Source organism: Nothoprocta perdicaria, unplaced genomic scaffold (genome assembly GCF_003342845.1).
Source record: "Nothoprocta perdicaria isolate Ctin4 unplaced genomic scaffold, notPer1 scaffold_14, whole genome shotgun sequence".
Lineage (NCBI taxonomy): Eukaryota > Metazoa > Chordata > Aves > Tinamiformes > Tinamidae > Nothoprocta > Nothoprocta perdicaria.
The window spans coordinates 6,993,701-7,012,866 of NW_020454538.1; the positions used below are offsets into that span (position 1 = coordinate 6,993,701).

General features: G+C 39.3%; 1 protein-coding gene across 1 annotated transcript in view; it reads left to right on the top strand.

The window, feature by feature from the left end:
• The first annotated feature begins 2,383 nt into the window (after positions 1-2,383).
• The window catches only part of EVC2 (EvC ciliary complex subunit 2), a 62,617-nt gene continuing 45,834 nt past the window's right edge, over positions 2,384-19,166 (top strand). Inside the window, exons 1-6 of the mRNA XM_026034193.1 lie at positions 2,384-2,435; positions 8,761-8,900; positions 9,839-9,904; positions 13,872-14,058; positions 15,417-15,526; positions 16,484-16,546. Coding sequence (XP_025889978.1) covers positions 2,429-2,435; positions 8,761-8,900; positions 9,839-9,904; positions 13,872-14,058; positions 15,417-15,526; positions 16,484-16,546 — 573 coding nt within the window. The 5' untranslated portion in view covers positions 2,384-2,428. The remainder of the gene's footprint in view (positions 2,436-8,760; positions 8,901-9,838; positions 9,905-13,871; positions 14,059-15,416; positions 15,527-16,483; positions 16,547-19,166) is intronic.

The window sequence follows — 19,166 nt, forward strand, 5'->3', positions numbered from 1 at the left end:
GACGACGGCGGCGGCGCCTGCGGTAAGGCGGGGGCTGCGGAGCGGGCTCCGGGGCAGGCTGCGCCCGCTAGGGCCGTGCCCGGGGCTTAAGCTGAGCCCAGGCCCAAACCAGCCCGGAAATGGGGCTGGAAACCGGCGTGTGCAGCTAAGCCGGGCCTGGAGCCACCGCTCTGGGGCTGCCCGGGCACCGTGGGCCGTGCATCAGGGACGGGTCACGGTGCCCGGGGGCCACAAAGAACCATCCTCATCCTCGCAGGGACGCTCCGCAGCTCCACGCGGATTTGGTTTCTGCAGTCCCAATACTCTCTTTATCCGCTGGTGCTAGGCTGGATGAGGAATGCCCTTGGATGAGTCGGGACGTGGCGTGTGTTCGTCCTTCCTCTGCACGTTTAGATACTTAGCCAGCCTTCTCAGAGCCATCAGCGTGTGGTTTTGTTTTGTTTTGTGCATATGGAGAATCCCTGAGGATGTGCGGGTGGGCAGAGGGAGGCAGGGAGCAGTTTTGTCCCGTGACTACCAAAGGACCTAAGAACTAGGAAATACTATTGCTGGAAAATAAAATCAAACAAAAACTTGTTTTTCCACCCGAAAGCTAGACTAACGTAAGCACGAGGAGGCGTCAGCTGGCAGTTTCACCGCATTGAGTTAATGACTTTCCAAGCGTGGTGCCGAGCTGGCGCCGGAGCTCCTGGGTCTGCGCGGGGTCCTCGTGGTGCCGCAGCCGTCACGGGTGCAACGGGAGAGCCGTGGCACATGGGCACGCGGCGCAACGGGAGAGCCGTGCAGGACATGGAGCCCGCGCTTCCCGGTGCGCGGCAGGTCGTGCAGAACGTCGAGGAGTTCAATAACATCGTTCGCAGTTGAGACACGTGGGCAGGCAAACACCACAGGTTGTTGTTACAGCGCAGGTGAAGGAATGCCGGGATTCTCTGGAAATCTGTGCTTGTTTATACCCTGATTTCCTAGCAGGCAGGAAAAAGAGCTTGTTACTTAGCAGGCCTCGTTTTCGGCATACCTTCTTGCATGTTTAGAGCACTATTTACAACTTTTGTTACAGGCTTATTTACAAAGAAACTTTGCATTTAATGTTCGCATTTGTATAGGCACTGATGCAATGCAGAAGAGCAGCATTTGAGTTTATAAACAGGATTTACATCCTGCTTACCATAATGGGCAGTCCTGTTGTGTTGTGTTTGTATCAGAGGTTTATACTAGTGTCATTACCTCAGTTTAGTTTTACCAATACACGTTTTCCTAATGCAGACGGGGCTGGAGCCTGTTCTAGAAATTTCTGGCAGTGCCTCCTATTTATGCTCTTTTTTCTGCCCTTTCTTTTTTCCTTTTTTTTCCTGGAAGAGCTACCTGTTACCTACCTATATGTATTTCCACTGTGGCAGAGCAATATCCACTTAAAATATAGAGCACCTAGCACATTCACATTTCTAAGGGGTCATGAATTTTCCTTATTCTGAGAGAAAGTGCCCTGTACAAAGTAAGAACTGTTTTCACACAAGGGTAATGGGAGTTATAGTACTAGCAATAATAAATATGACGACTTTCCTGAGAAGGCAAAGAATAAAATTGCCCATAACTTGCTATTATAGCAGCAGTGGTGATGTAGCTTTAATGTTGCTCACATGCAGTGTGTGAGAGCAAACAGAAACTACAGGCACTGGGCATGTTGTTCAGCACACTTAGAAGCTGTCAGTCAGCTTGCATTCATAACCAGGTGTTTTTTCTCACAGGAGACATTTGTATTAAATGAAAACTTGTATGACGACTACTGTAGTCTTGATAAAACCACTGGGGATTAAGCCAGGCATCCTTAGACTAAAAAGACACTATTTTCTTAAACTTAATACCTGTGATTTCTGTAATGAGCTCTATGGTCTTGGTGAGAAGTCTGTTTGCAGACTGGCTAACAAGCTAGTTTTAAGCCCATGGTCTCTTTCAAGGGATGCATATAATATTTCTAAGGAAAAAAAAAAAGCATTACTTTAGTAGATGTCATTTCCCTGTCCAGTATGGACATATTCTTGCTAACTGCTAGTTAGTGATTGAATTTTGCATGGTTCTGTAGTTGAAAACCAGTATTTCATAGCGAGCGCATCTGGATTGTAAATACTCCTTGAGCCCCAAAGAGATGCAAATAGTTGTAGAAAGGGACAGCAGTGCCCCACACTGCTTGGCAAGTTGAGGGAGTCCTCAAGACCAGGGTTGTATCTCCTCCTCAGATTAACCTGGGGGAAGCTTGAGGCTTCATGGAATGGGACTTTATCTAATTATAAAGCATAAATCCGGTGTAAGAGTTGAATTAAGCAATGTTAGAAATTTACGAATACAGGTCTTTTATAACTGCTTTCTTCTCTGTTAACTTTAGGTTACTAATGACAATCTGTGGCTTCAGAAAGAGACTGGATGTCTGGGAATGGCAGGTATGTGATCATTTTAAATCTCTCCATGGTTGCTTTCAGCCAGGATTCCCAGGACTCCAGGGATAGGAGTGTGCAGGGCACTGGGCTTGTCCCCTGGTTTTACCTGGGCTTGGTTTGGAAAAGGGGGAGGGAGGTAGAAGAAATGAAGCAGTCTGGGTCTAGAGGCATCCTCTCAGAGTTACTACCTGATGATTCCCACCCAGCAAAGTCCACATGGCTCCCAGTATAGTGGTGGACCTTGCTCTGCAGTCTCAGTGTGCAAGAGGACCTAGGGCTTGACCACCTGTACCTGCCTGTGGACCTGTGCCTTCCGTGACCTCAGAACCAGGGATCTTTGGCATCTTTACCATGAATTGCAGTCTTGTAGTGTAGAGATGGTGACTGTGGACTCCTGACATCTGGTGATGGCCGAAGTGATCTCGGTTGTGGGGCCACAAGGTACATTTGAACAACTCAACTTCAGAAGTTAGACACTTATGAGAAGACGTTAGCTAGTGTCCTGCTCACAATTGTTCCCAGGAGGAGCCTTCTTTCCTCACTGGTCCAGAGGGGTGTGTAACACAGAGCAGCACTCCTGTGATGCCCCAAGTGTTGTGCAAAAACCCTGTTACCTGAGGCTGATCAGGACTTACTCTATTTCTAGGTGCCAACTTAACAACTATGTGTTGGCTACCCATATGTAACACTGTTGCAGCACTCATTCAAAACTGTTTTTTAAGAACCCTAAACGCTACAACAACTGATGGAAATGGGTCTGGAAGGGACACTAGGATGCAAATGCCCTTCATGCTGTTCAAGGAACTAGTCACTGGTCTCAGATACGCAGAACATCTCCAGTGCTGTTTTATGTAATCTGAGCAAAGAGGAGCAATCTTAAACTTAGGAGAGTCACTTAGAACTTGGAAGAGCTGTGTCTAGGAGCTGGCTGGTGGGCTCTCTGGGTAGATTTGGACAAATCACTTAGTTTCTCTGTGCCTTTAGACTTCATTTTTTTCCATGCTGAGAATAAATGGTGTGTTACCTCAGCAGAGTGTAGTGGAGATGAATACACTGAAAGGTTATGGCATCCTCATATAGCACTTTAATGGGCTAGTGTGGTGTATGAAATAGAAACCCCAGTGGCTGAGGCTGCAGTTCCCCAGGAGATGACTTTCATAAGACGCATTTGCCAAGAAATTACACGGTCTGCAGCAGTCATCTAGTGAGATCCCTCTAATTTCTTTGCCTTTTGCCATGGCTAATTCAGAAATGAGTTTATTAATTTAAATAAGAAAGCAAATAATTCAGATTTGCTTAGCTTCCTTCCTTCCTTTTTTTTTTTTTTTTTTTCTCTCCTGTGTTTATTCAGTGTAATCTTTGCTGCTTGTGTCTTCTGATTTATTGCAAGTTATTAGTGTACCATTCACTGAGAAGGGAAATGTGTGCAGTTCTGTAGTTCAGATGAACCTTGTGGCACTAGAAGAAGTGGTGTGATTGGAGAATTTGGACACATATTATCTTTTTATTGTAGTCATTGGCTGATTTCTTTCATTTTGTTAGGACTTAGATATAGATGTTTCAGGAAGGGATGCTGCAAAGCATTGAATTGTATGCATGGTTTTGTGCCTGAGAATTTTTCCGTTCTGATAAATAAGATTTTTTAATATATTTAAAATTAAGTATTCAGTGGTTTGCTTGATCAACAAGCTAACATCCTTATTTAAGGATTTATTATTTGAATTTAAGAAATTCAAAGAAAGCTGTAATAATGAAACTTCTGGATAAAACTTTTGGCAGCGGATAGAAATGTCACGCTAGTTTTGAGGCCTCCTTTTTTAGATTTTCCTTTTTTTTTTTTTTTTTGAGCAGTCATCTTTCTGGATAAAATGGACAAGATGAGAAAGAATTGCCCAATGATTGGGAACACAGTGAATTTTTGAGTTATTTCAAGTCTTTGCTCTGACTTATTCAAAGCATGGCTTGAAAAGCAGATTTGTTTTGTCTCATTGATTCTCATAGTTTCTTTGACTTTGTAACAAGAAAAGATAATGGCAACACTCAAAATTGAAATGCAGTAAATTGCTACCTTTGCCTGTTCATTGTTGTATGTAATTGAAAGGACTTTAAATTGGATCTTGTATCCTGGATGGCTTTCCAGACAGGGAATTAATTCAAAACAACAACAAAAATACGGTAAACACATTGCTTTTTTCTTCCCAAATAAAATAAGTCAAAGCAACCCAAAGCTTTGCAGATTTTGAGTTCAGGGCCAAAATGAATCAGACTGTGGATCTGGTATTTGAAATATTCAGCCTTTGGGAAGAGAGCCAAGAATTAGGTTGACTGTCTTTGTTAAATTGCCCTTTTTTCCCCCCACAATGTTAAATTATTTTCCTGAAGTTTTTAATACTGAATATGACTTTTCACAAACCTGTCACACTCCTTACTTTGCTATGTATATTGACAGGATGGGATGCGTTGTATGGGGATAGATACTTTAAGGGCATATTGACCTCTTTGCTGTCGACTCAGTAGAGGACTATTGAACTTTATATTGTCCTGTTTAATTGTCGTGCCAAAGAATTGCCTTCATCTCAACTTGTATCAAGAACAAGGCACTCAGCTCTTGGGTGTTACACGTGCCCTTCTCATGGTGGACCATGAAGAGCCATCTGCCACTGCTGTGTTCAGGACCCTTTTCCTCAGGTGGTGAAGCCGTATGCTTTAACACTGAAGGTCTCCGTTACTCAAATCTAACTTCTTGGCAAAGGACATTATAGCAGCCATAAATAGATGACAGTTTCTTTCTTAGATGCCTGACCTTCCAAACACAGACCCTGAACTCCACATGGTAGGTGGGGCGCTATGTTGGATGTCTTCAGGATATGGCTCCTGGAAGTCCAAGAGAGGCTCCAAGAGAGTCCAAGAGAACTGAATGAATATTTTTGTTTTGTAATTCGATATGAATTTCACAGATGACCACTGGTGATTTGGTGACATCTAGGAATATACAGTTTATGACAGGGTTCTGGGATATATGTTTATGTTGGATTTATGGAGGGCTAAATCACTGGAACATATTTTGGCAATGTGCTAATGAGATTATGATAAAGTATTTAGCAACTTGATAATAGCTTGCAAAAATGTGGAGTATTTAATTTCTGTTATTAAGGAAAACAGCAAAATCTCATCTTAAAAATTGATATATAGTTTCAAATCTCAGACAGTGAAATTATTGCCTCTCTTTGTTGAACTGTTTCCTTTGACAGCTTCAGGTAGAAAAAAAAAAAAGAACAGTTTGAGCCTCATGCTCTGCTGCTTATTGGGAAGTGTTTTGGCCTGAGCGCTGTGTGCTCGAGGTGCCCATGCCAGGCTGTCAAGCCCAGCTGAGAGGTGGCTGTTGTTTGGGCTGGATGGTTTGGCAGTGTCTATGGCCAGAACTGTTCTGCTTAGCAAAGTTGCAGTTCTGAAAAAGAGTGGGGAAAAATTCAGTTTAGTTACTGATGACAGTGAGGAACTGCCATCCGTTTCATGGCCAGTGAGGAACTGCAGCTCAAATAATGGCTTTGTTGAAAACAGCCAGAAAAATCACAAAGATGGAAACTGTAGGCAGAAAAGAGTGGAATGAATAAAGAAACTGCAAAATCCATCAGAGAACTAGGATGCTCTGAAGAAGTGTGGACAGTGGGGTGCTCGTGTCTACAAGTAATGTGGCATCAAAAAGAAAGCTTGATGCTTGCCTGTAAAAGGCCCCAAGAGACAATTGTTAGTATTTTCCAACCTCGGATGAATGTATTTGTAACACAACTGATTTCAGAATAGAAATCAAATAAAGACTTGAAAACTGTGGAATGGTTTGTGCCTGTAACATCCTCTCTCAGTTATTCAGCATTTGGCTTTTCAAGTAGTGGTCAGCTGTCTACAGTCTGTCTAGGACCTTCGCTGAAAAGAGGTAGAAGATGAATTGATAAATACAGTTACTGTTGTCTTGAAGTTCAGAGGATGCAAAAAGTTACATGGCCAAGCAGTTACCTTCCTGTAGGACAGCGGGAGTGATGTAAATAATAACTGTCGACTGACAGTTAGCCATGTGTGGATCAGGAAAAGATTTATTTTATTTAACAGACAGTTGATGGTACAAAAAAAAAAAAAGAGATAGAAAAGTACAGCCATACTGGCAAGTGAAACCAGGGCATTAGAAAACAGCCTGTGTTGTTAAAAGAGAGTGTGAAAGATGAGAAAGAGTCTGGAGAAGGGGATGGTGCAGTGTTGCTGTATGGGCGTGCATCACACTGATGGTATCTGTTTAGCAAAGCCTTTCTCTGAGTGCTGCAGGGAAGATACAAGTGGATTTGCAGAAGCATCCTTGTAATCATCAGCAGTCTCGAGGCTGTTTAACGTAATGTCAAGAACCTGCAAAATCCCCAGCCTCTAATTACTCGTGATGAAGAGGCCAAATAACATGGCTGGGAGCTGGCCACATTATCTCAGGATTGTGAGTGATAACAAAGCACAACTTGAAAATGGAATTGTCTATGTAATTAGTAGTCAAGAGATTTATTGAGAAGCAAATATGATCAGTCAGTGCAATTGTTTGCTGAGGACTTGATACTTTCTGGAGGGAAGCATCAGCAATTGCTGTCATGAGAAAGATGCAGATGGGTTGGTGATAAAAGCTTATGCAAGGCAGAAGAACTAAAACATTCATGAAGCAGTTACCCTCTTCTTGGGTACCTCCTTTGTGCAAAATGCACGAGAAGGAAATGGTCTGCTAAAGAAGAAGCATTTTAAAGAGTGCAGTTGCTTGACAAATCCATTTTGCCATAATGACTTGACCCCAGGAAGCTTTAAGAAGAAGCTCCATGTCTTCAGTTAAGATTTCTATTTACTGTAAGACAAAATCTTTAGTCTGGCAAGGAAATGAAAAGGAAGGCTGATGCTCCACCTTTGCTCATAAAAATGGGGTGACAATTGCATTAATATGCAAGAAACACAGCAAGTACAAAGTGGATCTTCAGACTTTGGTTCTATCCATACAAAACTGAGGACTGTGCTTGATTCTGTTGTTCAGACATACACTTAAGAGTCGCTTGAGGTTGGGTGGGCAGGTCGTGCAGGCCGCTGGAAGGTCTGTGCCCTGTAGTAGCAGCAGCTGGATGGCTAGCAGGCATCTCACGTGGCATGAGAGAGTGACTAAAGAGGAAATAAAGCAGTGCCGTGTATTTCAGGTGTCCTCCTGGCGGGGGGTATGAGCTGAGTGGGCTCAGGCTGGTACCTCGAATGTCCATTAGCTTCTGATCCCAGCTCCTCACATACAGTCCAGCTTGGGTGCCATCCTGGTGTAGTTGTATGGCTTTGGCTTTCCCTGCTCTAGCATGGAAACTAGTATTGTCTGTTTGTTTGTTTGTGTTGTTTTGTTCTCCAAGCCAAACATTGTGTTTTCAAATAAATGAAACTTCTCACATTAAAGAGATTGTCAATATATTCAACTTTCTGTATCATGTTAATATTTAATGCTTTTTTAAAAAATCAAGACTTTATAGAACAATGACATTTGCGAGAAACTCGCAAATTTTTTATTATTCACATATATATTGCTCATGATGAAAATATAGGATTTAAAAATCAGTAATAAATAAGAACTGTTATGCCCAGACTTAAAAATGTGTCGTCTTTATAAACAGAAAACTATTCTTCTGAAATCTTGATGTCATTCTTTTTACTTTATTCAGCAGTTTTATGGTAATTTATATAGAATTATTGATGTTTATTTTAAGCTCCATTTATTAGTGCCATAGGTGCTTTTACTTTAGTAGATGGAAGAAATTATTATTTCAGAGTTCTTGTAATTTTGTGTCACATCGTGTCCTAATCTTTCCAAAAAAAAAAAAAAAAAAGAGACAGATTATGGGATAGCATTGATATCCTAATTACTAAATTGTGGAGTGTTTGATTTGATGGCACTCCATCTCAACTGAAACCTTTGCTCCACTGAGAAGTATTTTTATTCTGAATGTCTAGTGAAATGTTTAATGCTTAATTGCCTGTTTGCAGCAGAGTCCACTCGCATTATAGAGTGTTTCAATTACAGGAACTTTTCTGTGGTTGATTTAAGGCTGAAACCTGTTAATTCGTGCATAATATGCTTGGTTTGAAGGATGAATTTCCTAGATAGAAGCAAATTTCTGTGCCAATGGTTTCCTGGAGCAGGTCACCCCACCATCACGTCCCTGCTTCCAACCTAGCCTCATGCATCGCTTGCTCTTGGGATGTTCCTGTTATGGGGACAGCGTGTGTGGGCGAGGAGCTTTTCCATATTTCTCCATGTGCCGTTGCCTTTTGGCAGGGTGGTTGCCTCCAGCCCGGGACCTGCTCTCAGCTTCGTCAACCTCAGGTGATCATTGGAGCCATTCACTGTTTGCCCTGATACCCTCGTGGACAAAGAAGATTCTGTCCAAACGAGAGTCTTCCACTGGCCACCAACTGGTCTGTAAAAGATATTTTGCCACTTTTAATATATATGCGGTTTGCAGTAGTAACTATAAACCCAGGTGCTGGGAATTTACTGCCCTATTAGTACATAGTGTCTCATTCTGCCCAGGGCAATTACATGCGCTTGAGATGGCTTCAGCAATAAAGTCTGAGAGAGCTGGACCTGTCCAGCCTGAGGAAGAGGGGGCTGAGGGGGGATCTAATCAGTGTCTACAAATGCCTCAAGGGAGGCAGTGAGGAGGGTGGGACCGGCCTCTTTTCAGTGGTGGCCACTAATAGAACTAGAGGAAACGGCCACAAATTGAAGCACCAGAAGTTCCGCAGGAACTTAAGAAAAAAATTCTTAACAGTGAGGGTGACAGAACCACGGGACAGGCTGCCCCAGGAGGTTGTGGAGTCTCCTTCTTTGGAGATCCTCAAAACCCACTTGGATGCAGCCCTGTGCCACATGCCCTAGGTGACCCTGTGTGTGCAGAGGGGTTGGACTAGACTGCTGAAGTTTCCTACCAACCTGCACGATACCTTGATTCTGTGAATAGCAACATCTGGTTGTGAGATTTCCACATAATTGTATTGGTAGATAGAGCTCTGTGAATGGCATATAAATGATGATAGACACAAAGCAATAAAGTGCATCTGTGCTTTTTAATGAACTTGATCTTGTCACGCATGAACTTTTGTCTTGGAGTATTTTGTTGTGATAGTCAAAGGGTGAATGCATCCATTAAGATGCTATATGGGTGAATAAATGCTTTATATAGATTTGGAGTAATGAAAAATACTGATTAGGATAATGAAGTGCTTAAACTTGTAGGTAGTTAATACTGCAAATTTCTTTCTCGTATTTTATTGTGCAACAAGTTAACTTGTGTTACAGTTCGAGAGTTATGATAGTTTCATACCCTATGTAGACTTTTCCCCTTATTCCACAGACTGACGATGTTTCCGAAATGCCAGTGTCTTCAGGATTTGGAGTAACCCTTCAGAAATGTGCTGTGGTAAGTTTCTTTGTATTTCACTTGTCAATTTACTGGGAAATTGGCACTCAAATATCCTTTAAAAAGTTAGAAGAGAATTCTGTCCATGTTGGACACTTAGGAAAATGTCCATTTTGATGTTAAGATATTAAACCTCCCTGTGATAGAAATATTTTTGCAGTGTTGATTCAAAAGTGAGTGATGTCAGTGGAATCTTTTCCCTTTAGAGGATTTTGATCCCAGCAAGTACCACCATAAGAATCTAAGTAAAAATGTACAAAATCTAGTGATCTGTAGATAGGAGACATGAGATTGGGTAGTGGTAGGGAAAAACTTCTTTAGAGAATGAGATAGACCCTATAAGGTCTTGTTTAGTCTTAAGCAGGAGTTGTCCCACCTGCACCAAGTCTGGACTCAGAGGATGAACCGCTAAGCCCTGTGATACCCACAGTGTCTTTGAGAGATCACTTGCAAAGCCAGCTGCGAAAGACCCCATGTGACATAGTCTTGGAGTATCACTAGAACTTAGCCACAGCACACTATTTTATAAGTACAGGTTTAATTTGAATTGTATAATATCCTTCTGAGGGACGAAGGCTGACAAAATTCCTACTGGAAGGAATTTTTTAAAACTTGGCATTGTAATTTTACCTTAGAATCACTTAAAAGATTCAGATAGATATTATTTTTCCTTTCATTTTTTCCTGCCTTTTTACACTGAGTCAAGTCTGAATTTTTATAATTATTTCCCCTTACCTGTCCCAGGATGAGAGAGAAAGTGCAGCCAACTTTAAGTCCAAACTGTATTCAACCATTACATGCTGCATAGGAGGGCAGAGAATTCAGTATCCAGTACAGAAGAGGTGACATTATGATGTACTCAGGGAACGGATTGTGTATGCAGCACATTTGATTTTAATATCGTAGCTTCTTAGAGAATCTGAGGCAGTTACATATTTTTTTTTCCTGCTATTCGTAGCACAGCCACAACAGCCTCATTAAAAAATATGAAATCATGTTGTACAAGATCAAAGTTACTCTATTGTAGATTCTAGGAATATCAGAAAGTAATCATGCAGTCCTATCTGTTTAAATTATTAAAAATTATGCAGTTGTGTGTGAATTGTTTTCTATCTCCAAATGGCAGTTCCCATTTCATTTTCATTTACTTACCTTGCCATTTGTTTCAATCCTAATTCTCCTGAACAGATGCTTTCCCATTAAGAGACTGACTGACCATATGGTAGTATTTAGCAGTTTTAAATGAGAGAAAAAAAAAGAAAAAGGATTTTGCCTGTTTTCCTTCTCTCACCCGTAAGTGGCTCTTCAGAGCACGGTAATGACATATCTTTACGTTTCAAAGACAGGCTTCTTCATACACTAAATCCTACAAACATCCTAATTGAACTGTATTTAACTTTTGCTCGTGCCTAGAAAGACTTCTTGCTTCCTTCTTTCTAGAAATGTATTCTTTTAAAGAGCTTCCTTCTATAGTATGATATGAACATTTCTATGAGGGTCCTTGACAATTACAGTATCTTTTTAATGGGACTGAAATAAATCTTTAAAAATTTTTCCTGTTCAGCTTTCACTGTGTTCACCTGCATCATTTCTCAGTCTCCTAAACATCCTTGTGTTGCGGTTCAGCTATGATATGAACACCCTTTTTCTTTTCCCTCTTCATGTTTCAAGTTGTTCACACTTCTTCTCAAAGATCCTCTGTCCTCTTCACTTTCATGGTAATTTCTTTCTCATCTTTTCTTCTGATATGGTCTTGCTCTTAGTGAGGTTCTTTCATTTTGCTCCTCTATTTACCTGAAGCGATGCCTGTTGCAGAGGTGATAACACATGCAACGTGATTCTGTGGCAGAGAGAAAATGGAATAAGCACTTAGCATCATCCAGTGCTTCCATGGTGTTTTGCTCATGTAATTGGTTGGCAACATAATCATCTGCTCCAAAAGCATCAAAAAACATCCACAGGCAAATTGGAGAAGCAACCTAAGGGAGGTACCAAGTGACTGCTGATCCTGATGGCGGCTACATATGGTAGAGGTTCTTTGCTGGAGAGGTCCAACCCCAAAGCTTTCCTCACTGTTTGATGTCAGTCTGCTGCTTTCTGCAGTCCTGCCATTAAGAAAGACTCATTCTCTCCGTCTCTTTGTCTTTTTGCTTAAAATTCATTGCAAATCAAAGATAAGGAAGATAAAAACTTGTATTAAATATTACTAGAAATGTAGGAAGCTTGATCTTTCTGGCCACATTTGGAAAATTGCTGTAGAAGACAACTAGTACAGCTGTAAATCTCTGAAGGATTAATGTGATCAGATCTTACATTAAGAATTTTGTTAAATGAAGGAAAATAAAGAGGAAAATGGAAGAACGTTTGCAGAAAGAATGACAGCATGTGGAAGGAGAGGACTTAATGCTCCCACATTTTGTTACCTACTATGCATATACTTTGCCCATTTTATTGTAGAATTTATCTAAATTACTCTTTATGTCCTCTCTTCCTGAGTATAAAATGCATTTGGGTCTGATTAGAAGCACAGCGAGAGACCATGAAATCCCCATTTTGGCTTTTACTTCATTGAAGAGCAAGGGAGTAGTATGAGAAAATAAAGGGGAAAAAGGATTTTTGTTTTTCCCTCTTTCCTCAAGTCCATTTCAATGATTGGAACAGGGTCTCAGCTTTTTTTATTTCCTTTATTTCTTCCTGTGGGTTTTTTTTTTTTCTGTTTTGTGGTTTTAAAATGAGTTTCTAACCTGTGTGACTACAGAGGACAGGCTGAGATGTATGTTGAGCGCATCAAACAGATTCGAAGTCAGGAGACATAAAATTGTGCCAAAATGTTTTGATTTGTTCGTTCTTGGTGAGTTTCAAGTCTCATAAAGGTTGGGATCTGATTCATGATCTATGGGTATATGAAATGAGAAGTGTTTTTTCTAATAAGTGTGTATCTATTGTTTAGAATTATTATTATACTTGCTGGTAACTTTTTGCAGAATCTGGTACAGTAAGCAATTGTCCCTCCTCCCACCATAAAATGTGTATAACATAATAGAGTTTGGGCTTGCCGCAGTGAGTTTGGAAAATTTAGCATAGCTTAACTGCACTGGTTAGTTATTTAATCAGATATATTCAAGTATACTTTAATTGCTGACACTTAAATAGCAAAATGCAAGCTAAGCACTAGTAATTTCACTAAGCGCTTATTCCTTATTGATCCATAAAACGTAGTAAAAATTTACTCTGTTTCTATACTGAATTGCGAGGGAATGCGGAGATCAATGGTGCATAATAAAATCTCAGCTACATAGGTTGGGCTCTGTGGCTGCCATGAACTTTGCTGGTACAATTTCTGAAATCAATTCTCTAGAGAGTTCATATTTTTAGAACTCATTTCTGTAGGGACAGATTTATTAGTTAATAAATAATTTGGAGTTCAGATACAGAACACATTTCTTAGAAAGGGGAGGACAGGGAGGTAGAAGGATTGGGCCTGAGTCACACTTTAAGCTGTGTATCATTTAAATAAATGTTCTTTAGATGCCATTGTTATAGACCTCATATGCCATCCTCACCATACTCTGTGCAAATATCTACAAAAGTGTCACATAAAGAATTTTCCAGAATCTCTTTATAACGTTATGATCTAGTTCTCTGTATGAGATATCACGGTGATGTTTTCACTTACTTGTGGCCTTGCACGAGCTGCTTTCCTGGCTTTCCAGCTCCCGAATTTCGGTCATTTTGTCTCCAAGCAACAACTTGATGTGCAGAAGATTAACATCTCCTCAGGAATCTGAGATCAAACCGAGTATGACGTTGTCTGCAGGTCACTCAGAATGACTCCAGAAAACAAGCCTATGCATATAATAAACTTTTATTAGTAGCTGGGACTAAGTTTGCTATTAAGTTGCTTATCTTAGTAGAGATATTTTGCTCAATTATTAGTGCTCTATTATATTCATATTTCTCTTTTCAGGTGGATATTCAACACGACCCCCAAACTGCACATATTAGACTTCTGATTAATAACACCAACTCGCTGCTCTCAGCAAACATCACAGATCTTATCCTGCAGGATAATATTACTGGCCTACGTGTTCAAAAAAACAGTGGTAATAGGACAGCAGATGGTATCCAGATTTACAGGAAAAGATTCTTGCACGGTAACAAATTTTTCCAAGAAGTAGATGATGATACCCATAAATAGCCCTGATTACACATGTGGAAGAGCATCTGTTCAAATCAAGATATTTAATTGTTTGTTTTTATTTCCTAGCCGCATAAGTCAAACCTTAAATTCTCTTTTAATCAGTTAATACAGGTGAAAAAGTCTAGGAAAAAATTATTAGTTGCTGCAGTTTAATTTCCTATTGACTCACACTTTAACTACCCTCTTTAAAGTGCCTCTAATCTCCTAGGTACAGAAATGAGCCCTTGCATTCTGTAATAGTCACCACCATCAAAATGAAGCAGAATATTTTATGATATTATTTTTCATTTTATTTTATTTTTCTTTAAACTTATTTAGAAGCAATTTCAAACCATATCTGACCAATATTACTAGCCAAGCTTAGGAAGGTAGAAAGCAAGCTAACACTTTACTGAGTGTTATAAAACAAATTGCAAATTGCAGAGGTTTTTGGGTACTTTGGAATTGCAGAAGTCCTTGCAAGATTGCAAGGTGATTTGCCAAAAATAAAACTGCTTTTCTCAGTATGCTTCCAGTTCCCTCCAGAGTGGGACAAATTACAAATTAAAGCAAGTGAGAAAGAGAAAAATGCAAACCCTTGCCAGTCTTGGCATCAATCAGTTCTTTAGGTATCAGATAAATCCTTGTACCTTCATAAGCAAGTCTTCCTTTTCTCAATTTCTTTATCATGTCTTTCCTATGCACATCTGTGCAAGGAGTTAGCTCCTTGCATTTTAGGGTCAGAGTGTTTCTACTGGAAATAGAAGTCCAGTTATATCTGTTAATGGTTTAAATATCTAGGAATATAATAATAGGTGTGTTACTGATGAAAGATTTCTAAGTAGGGAAGGGAAATACATAGTTTTCCCCAGGGATCTTTGAGAAATTATCCAGTAACCATACCTGGATCAGAGTAAATTTTTCCATATTTGTGTTGTCTTAGCTGTCCTGGTAGGCTCAGGTCTGTGCAAGTCAGTGTTATGAGCTTATTGCAGCTAGGTTCTTAAGAGGGCATTTTTGCCGGTGAGGAAGCACAGTGTAAAGAGAAACCTGAAAGGCTTCTTAAATGTTTTATTCATACCAGCCTTGCTTTTCAAATTTTACAAACATCTGTAACTACAACTGATCTCAGCTGGGGACTCAGCTCTTCAGAGGATCACACCTAGTCTTCTTCTGTAGATAAAGATGTGCAACTCCACTAGGTTATTTTAAATTCAATGTAGTTTCTGTTTTATTTAAGAGAACACAGATGTGGTTTCTTAGAGAACAATATTGCACTAGTAGATCTATGCTCACCTGCTTAATCTACTTATTTTTTCTTTTCTATGACAGTTGGAGAATACTTTGCAATCAACTACACTGCACTTCTTGATGGAAAAGAAATGTGGAATGGCAGGGTCTTGACACTGCCTGCTAAGCTAACGTTCAGGAGTTCATCACTGGTATTTCCTTTGCAATTTTATTTCAGTCCCCACTTTTTGTGTTTAAAAAAGAAGAAAAAGTCTAAGTGTGTGATGAGGTTTACATGTCATGAAGTGAGGCTTTTAGCTTTTCCTCTTTGATTGGTTGCCATGAATTTATAAATACAAGAGTTATTCCTTATAATTAGTGAAAGTCTTAGTCTTCCTTAAATAGGTAGAGGATGGAAGATGTATTGTTTGTGTGTTAACCTATATTTTATCTGTCGGTTTGCATGTGTATCCTGAAAATGACACATTTGACACATTTGTTTTGTGCATGGTGTAAGGTAAACTGGAAGTTCTTTGTGAGTGAATTTGCAAGATTCTCTGGTGTCTGTAAAAAGTTGAAAAAAGAATAGAAAGTTTTGCCACGTTTTATTGGAAAATAGTTTCTTCTAACCAGTTGTCACGTGGTAACAATGGAAATTCTGATTGGCCATAGGGAAAAAATACATTTCAATGAAAGTTGCTAAGCACTGGAACACTGGAGCAAGTATTTGCAGAGGAAAATGACACTAGGAAGGTGCAAGGCATGACTTCGTGAAGTCGCAGGAGCAGAAGATTCAGGTAGCATTTAGTGAAGTTGGTAGATATGAATCTTTAGGGCAGCACTGCAAACCATGGTGCCTGAGAGACATGCACTAACTTTGGGCCTGTTCAGTGCACTCAATTGCTGTCAACCTGAATTTTATAGGCAAAGGCAAAATATAGTTCTGTGAGTATCAGAGTAAGCTTCTAGGTTAGACAGGCAGTGTCTATACACACAGCTGCTGAGCTGCTGCTTCCATAGCTGTTGATATTACCATTGAATATATTGCACTTTTTTTTCAGCTTTACATCTCATGAAAAGTGTAGTTTTTCTTCTCTGGGCACTGTGCTCATATTATAAATTGGATTCTGCTTGTTTTGTAATACATATGATATTCTTATATCTCTCAGAACAAAACACAGCTCGTATCTGTGGACACATCACTCACTATAACTGAAGAAGAAAAGACCAAGGTAAATGATGATTTGGTATTATAGTGACTCCCTTATTAAACTTATGACTGATGTTAAATCGTTGGGTCTAAATTGGCATACTCTTATGTGTGTAACAGTTGATAGTACCTACGTAGTACTATCAGTCATAGGCAAATTTGTCTCTCTGTGTTTTTAAAGAGAAGAAAAACGGGAGTTAAGGTAGTAGAGAACACCAATATCTAATATGGAAAATCTACAAACTTCCACTATATTTCTAGGATTTTTTTCATTTGAAGAATTATACAGCTGCAAGGAACTTGGATTGAGAATGTGTTCAACTACAGCCTGGTAAAAAGCTGTTTTATGAAAAAGCTGTTTGCCTTTAAAATGGTGTGTGTGAAGGTGCAAATATCAGTATAGGGAACATGAAAAATAAACCATGCTTTTCTTTGTGTGATTTTAAGTTTCCCTTTATGTTTTTGAGTAGTCAGCCTTCCAATATCACTTCTGTTCTTGACTTCTGAATTAACATGCTTTCTAAGAGGCCACATGAACTTAAAAAATGACATTGATTTCGGCAAGCAATACTGTTCTTCTACTTACATTTTTATTACAGAATTCCCCAGTGAATCTATCAGTTTCATTGCTAGAGTAATCTCTTCACCAAGCTTGTAGTTCTTGCCTGAGCCCTCATTACCCACAGATTGCTTTGTTTCACTGTGTCTTTTTTAGGTAGTCTCTGGCTTGGTTGGTAAGATCACTATATTTATTTGTGCTCAGGCAGAAGAAAGTATTTTATTTATATGAAAACATATTTATATATATGTTCATTAAATATGGACATATTTAAATATATTATTTGGGGTTGGTGAAAATTTTAACCTCCCCAAAGCCATGTCATGATTGTGCAATTTCTAGTCTAGAGGTCAAGTTGATGGGCAATTGGGCAACGATTGGAAATGGAGGGGAAATACTGAAGATGCATCTGGCACAGAAAGGACTGCAGTGTTGGTTGGAGTACTCGGGAGTTAGCCCTTTGCTTTGAAGGTGAAGCAGTGGGGTTCTTGAAAAGAAAGAATATTATAAAGTGAAGGGCTACTGAATGTCTACTGATTGATAAATTTAACCTCATAATCTCTAAAGTGAAGAAGGTTACCAACAAGTACTTCAAAGATGATATATGAAAAATTTATATCACTTAGTATTTTTTTTAGAATTCTTGAATGCATATCATCAATTTATGTTCCTAACCATTGATCTCAAAAAGACTTTTTTTTTTTTTAAATTACATTAATGCCGTTGTTTCATGCATTTCTGTAGTTATAATGCATCTATCTTTGAGAAACATCTGATTTTTTTCAGCTGAACTCTCTATTTTGAAATATATGGAGAAGGGGATCTGTCTTGCCCTAATGAGATCCTGAGAATTGGAGTACTCACTCTTTGCACAGGCTTGCCCCAAGAATTCCCTTCTGCCTTCTAAGTCCACTAGTTCATTGGGACTTGTTGTTGCAGTGTTTTGTGTTGCCAGGGATCTCTTCTATTCTCTTAACTTCCATTAGTGTAACAAATGTAAATCCGAATGTGGCTTTCTCATAATTGCAGATTATGTCCATTTTTTCCATGCAGTCCATTTTGTTAAAATGAAATTAAACATGATGTGAAGTAAACTTATGAACTAGAGCAATTATTGCCTCTGGATAAGGATCTAGTCAGATTTAAAAGTCTGGTGTTTATACAATAAAGAATTATGATTGGAATTAAAAAAATTATTCTTATTCTTATAAGCCTTATAGCCCTTTCAGTAACTGACAGAGTTAGGAAAATAGTTTCCTGCATGATTTTCTGTAGGGATCAATGCGAATGATCTGCAGCGCATGGTGATGATTAAGCCAAGCCTGTAAGTCACATTGGTCTTTGCTCACTGTGAAAATTCCTTATATATATATATTACTGTAAATTTAAACCTGTATACTAGATTTTTAACTGAATCGACAGATCTCCACAAGATCTCTTCTACAATTCTATAATTAGGTAAATTTGTTTAGCTGTATTTCAACTGAATAAATGAAGTTTTGTCATTAATATGTATGGAAAAGGTGTGTGAAGAATATTGTCACTGTCTGAAAAAAACTAAAGCTTAGAAATGCTTCCTGTTTCACATGAGTAATATTTGCCTTTGGGCTATAGTCAAGCATGAAATGTTTCCAAGTTAAAACAGTTAGTGCAAGAAAATTAGTATCAGCTGAAAAAAAGTGAAGTCTTCGTATTTCATCCATATTGTCAGGTGTTGTAAGTGCTCCTTGTGTAGTTTTTTTGTTAAAATATTTATTTGCAGCTATTCATGTGTGTGATACTCCTGTTTGGATACTAAATTTTGACTTTTGAGATAGGAAGGTAAAGAATTAATTATGCAGCAGTATTGGTGCCCTGCTAAGTTGGTCTATCAGCTTCCATGTGGTTTGATTTCTCACTTGTGTGAGAATAATTATTTAAAAAAAAAAAGGCCAAATTTCTGTCAGGCAGAGCAATTGTTGACTTCTCAGCCATGGTATTTCTGAAACTTCGGAAATGGTAAAGAATAGCCTCTATTATTAATGTCAAGAAGACACTGACTTTGTAATGTCAATACTGACACCATAGTCTAATTCAACTGAAA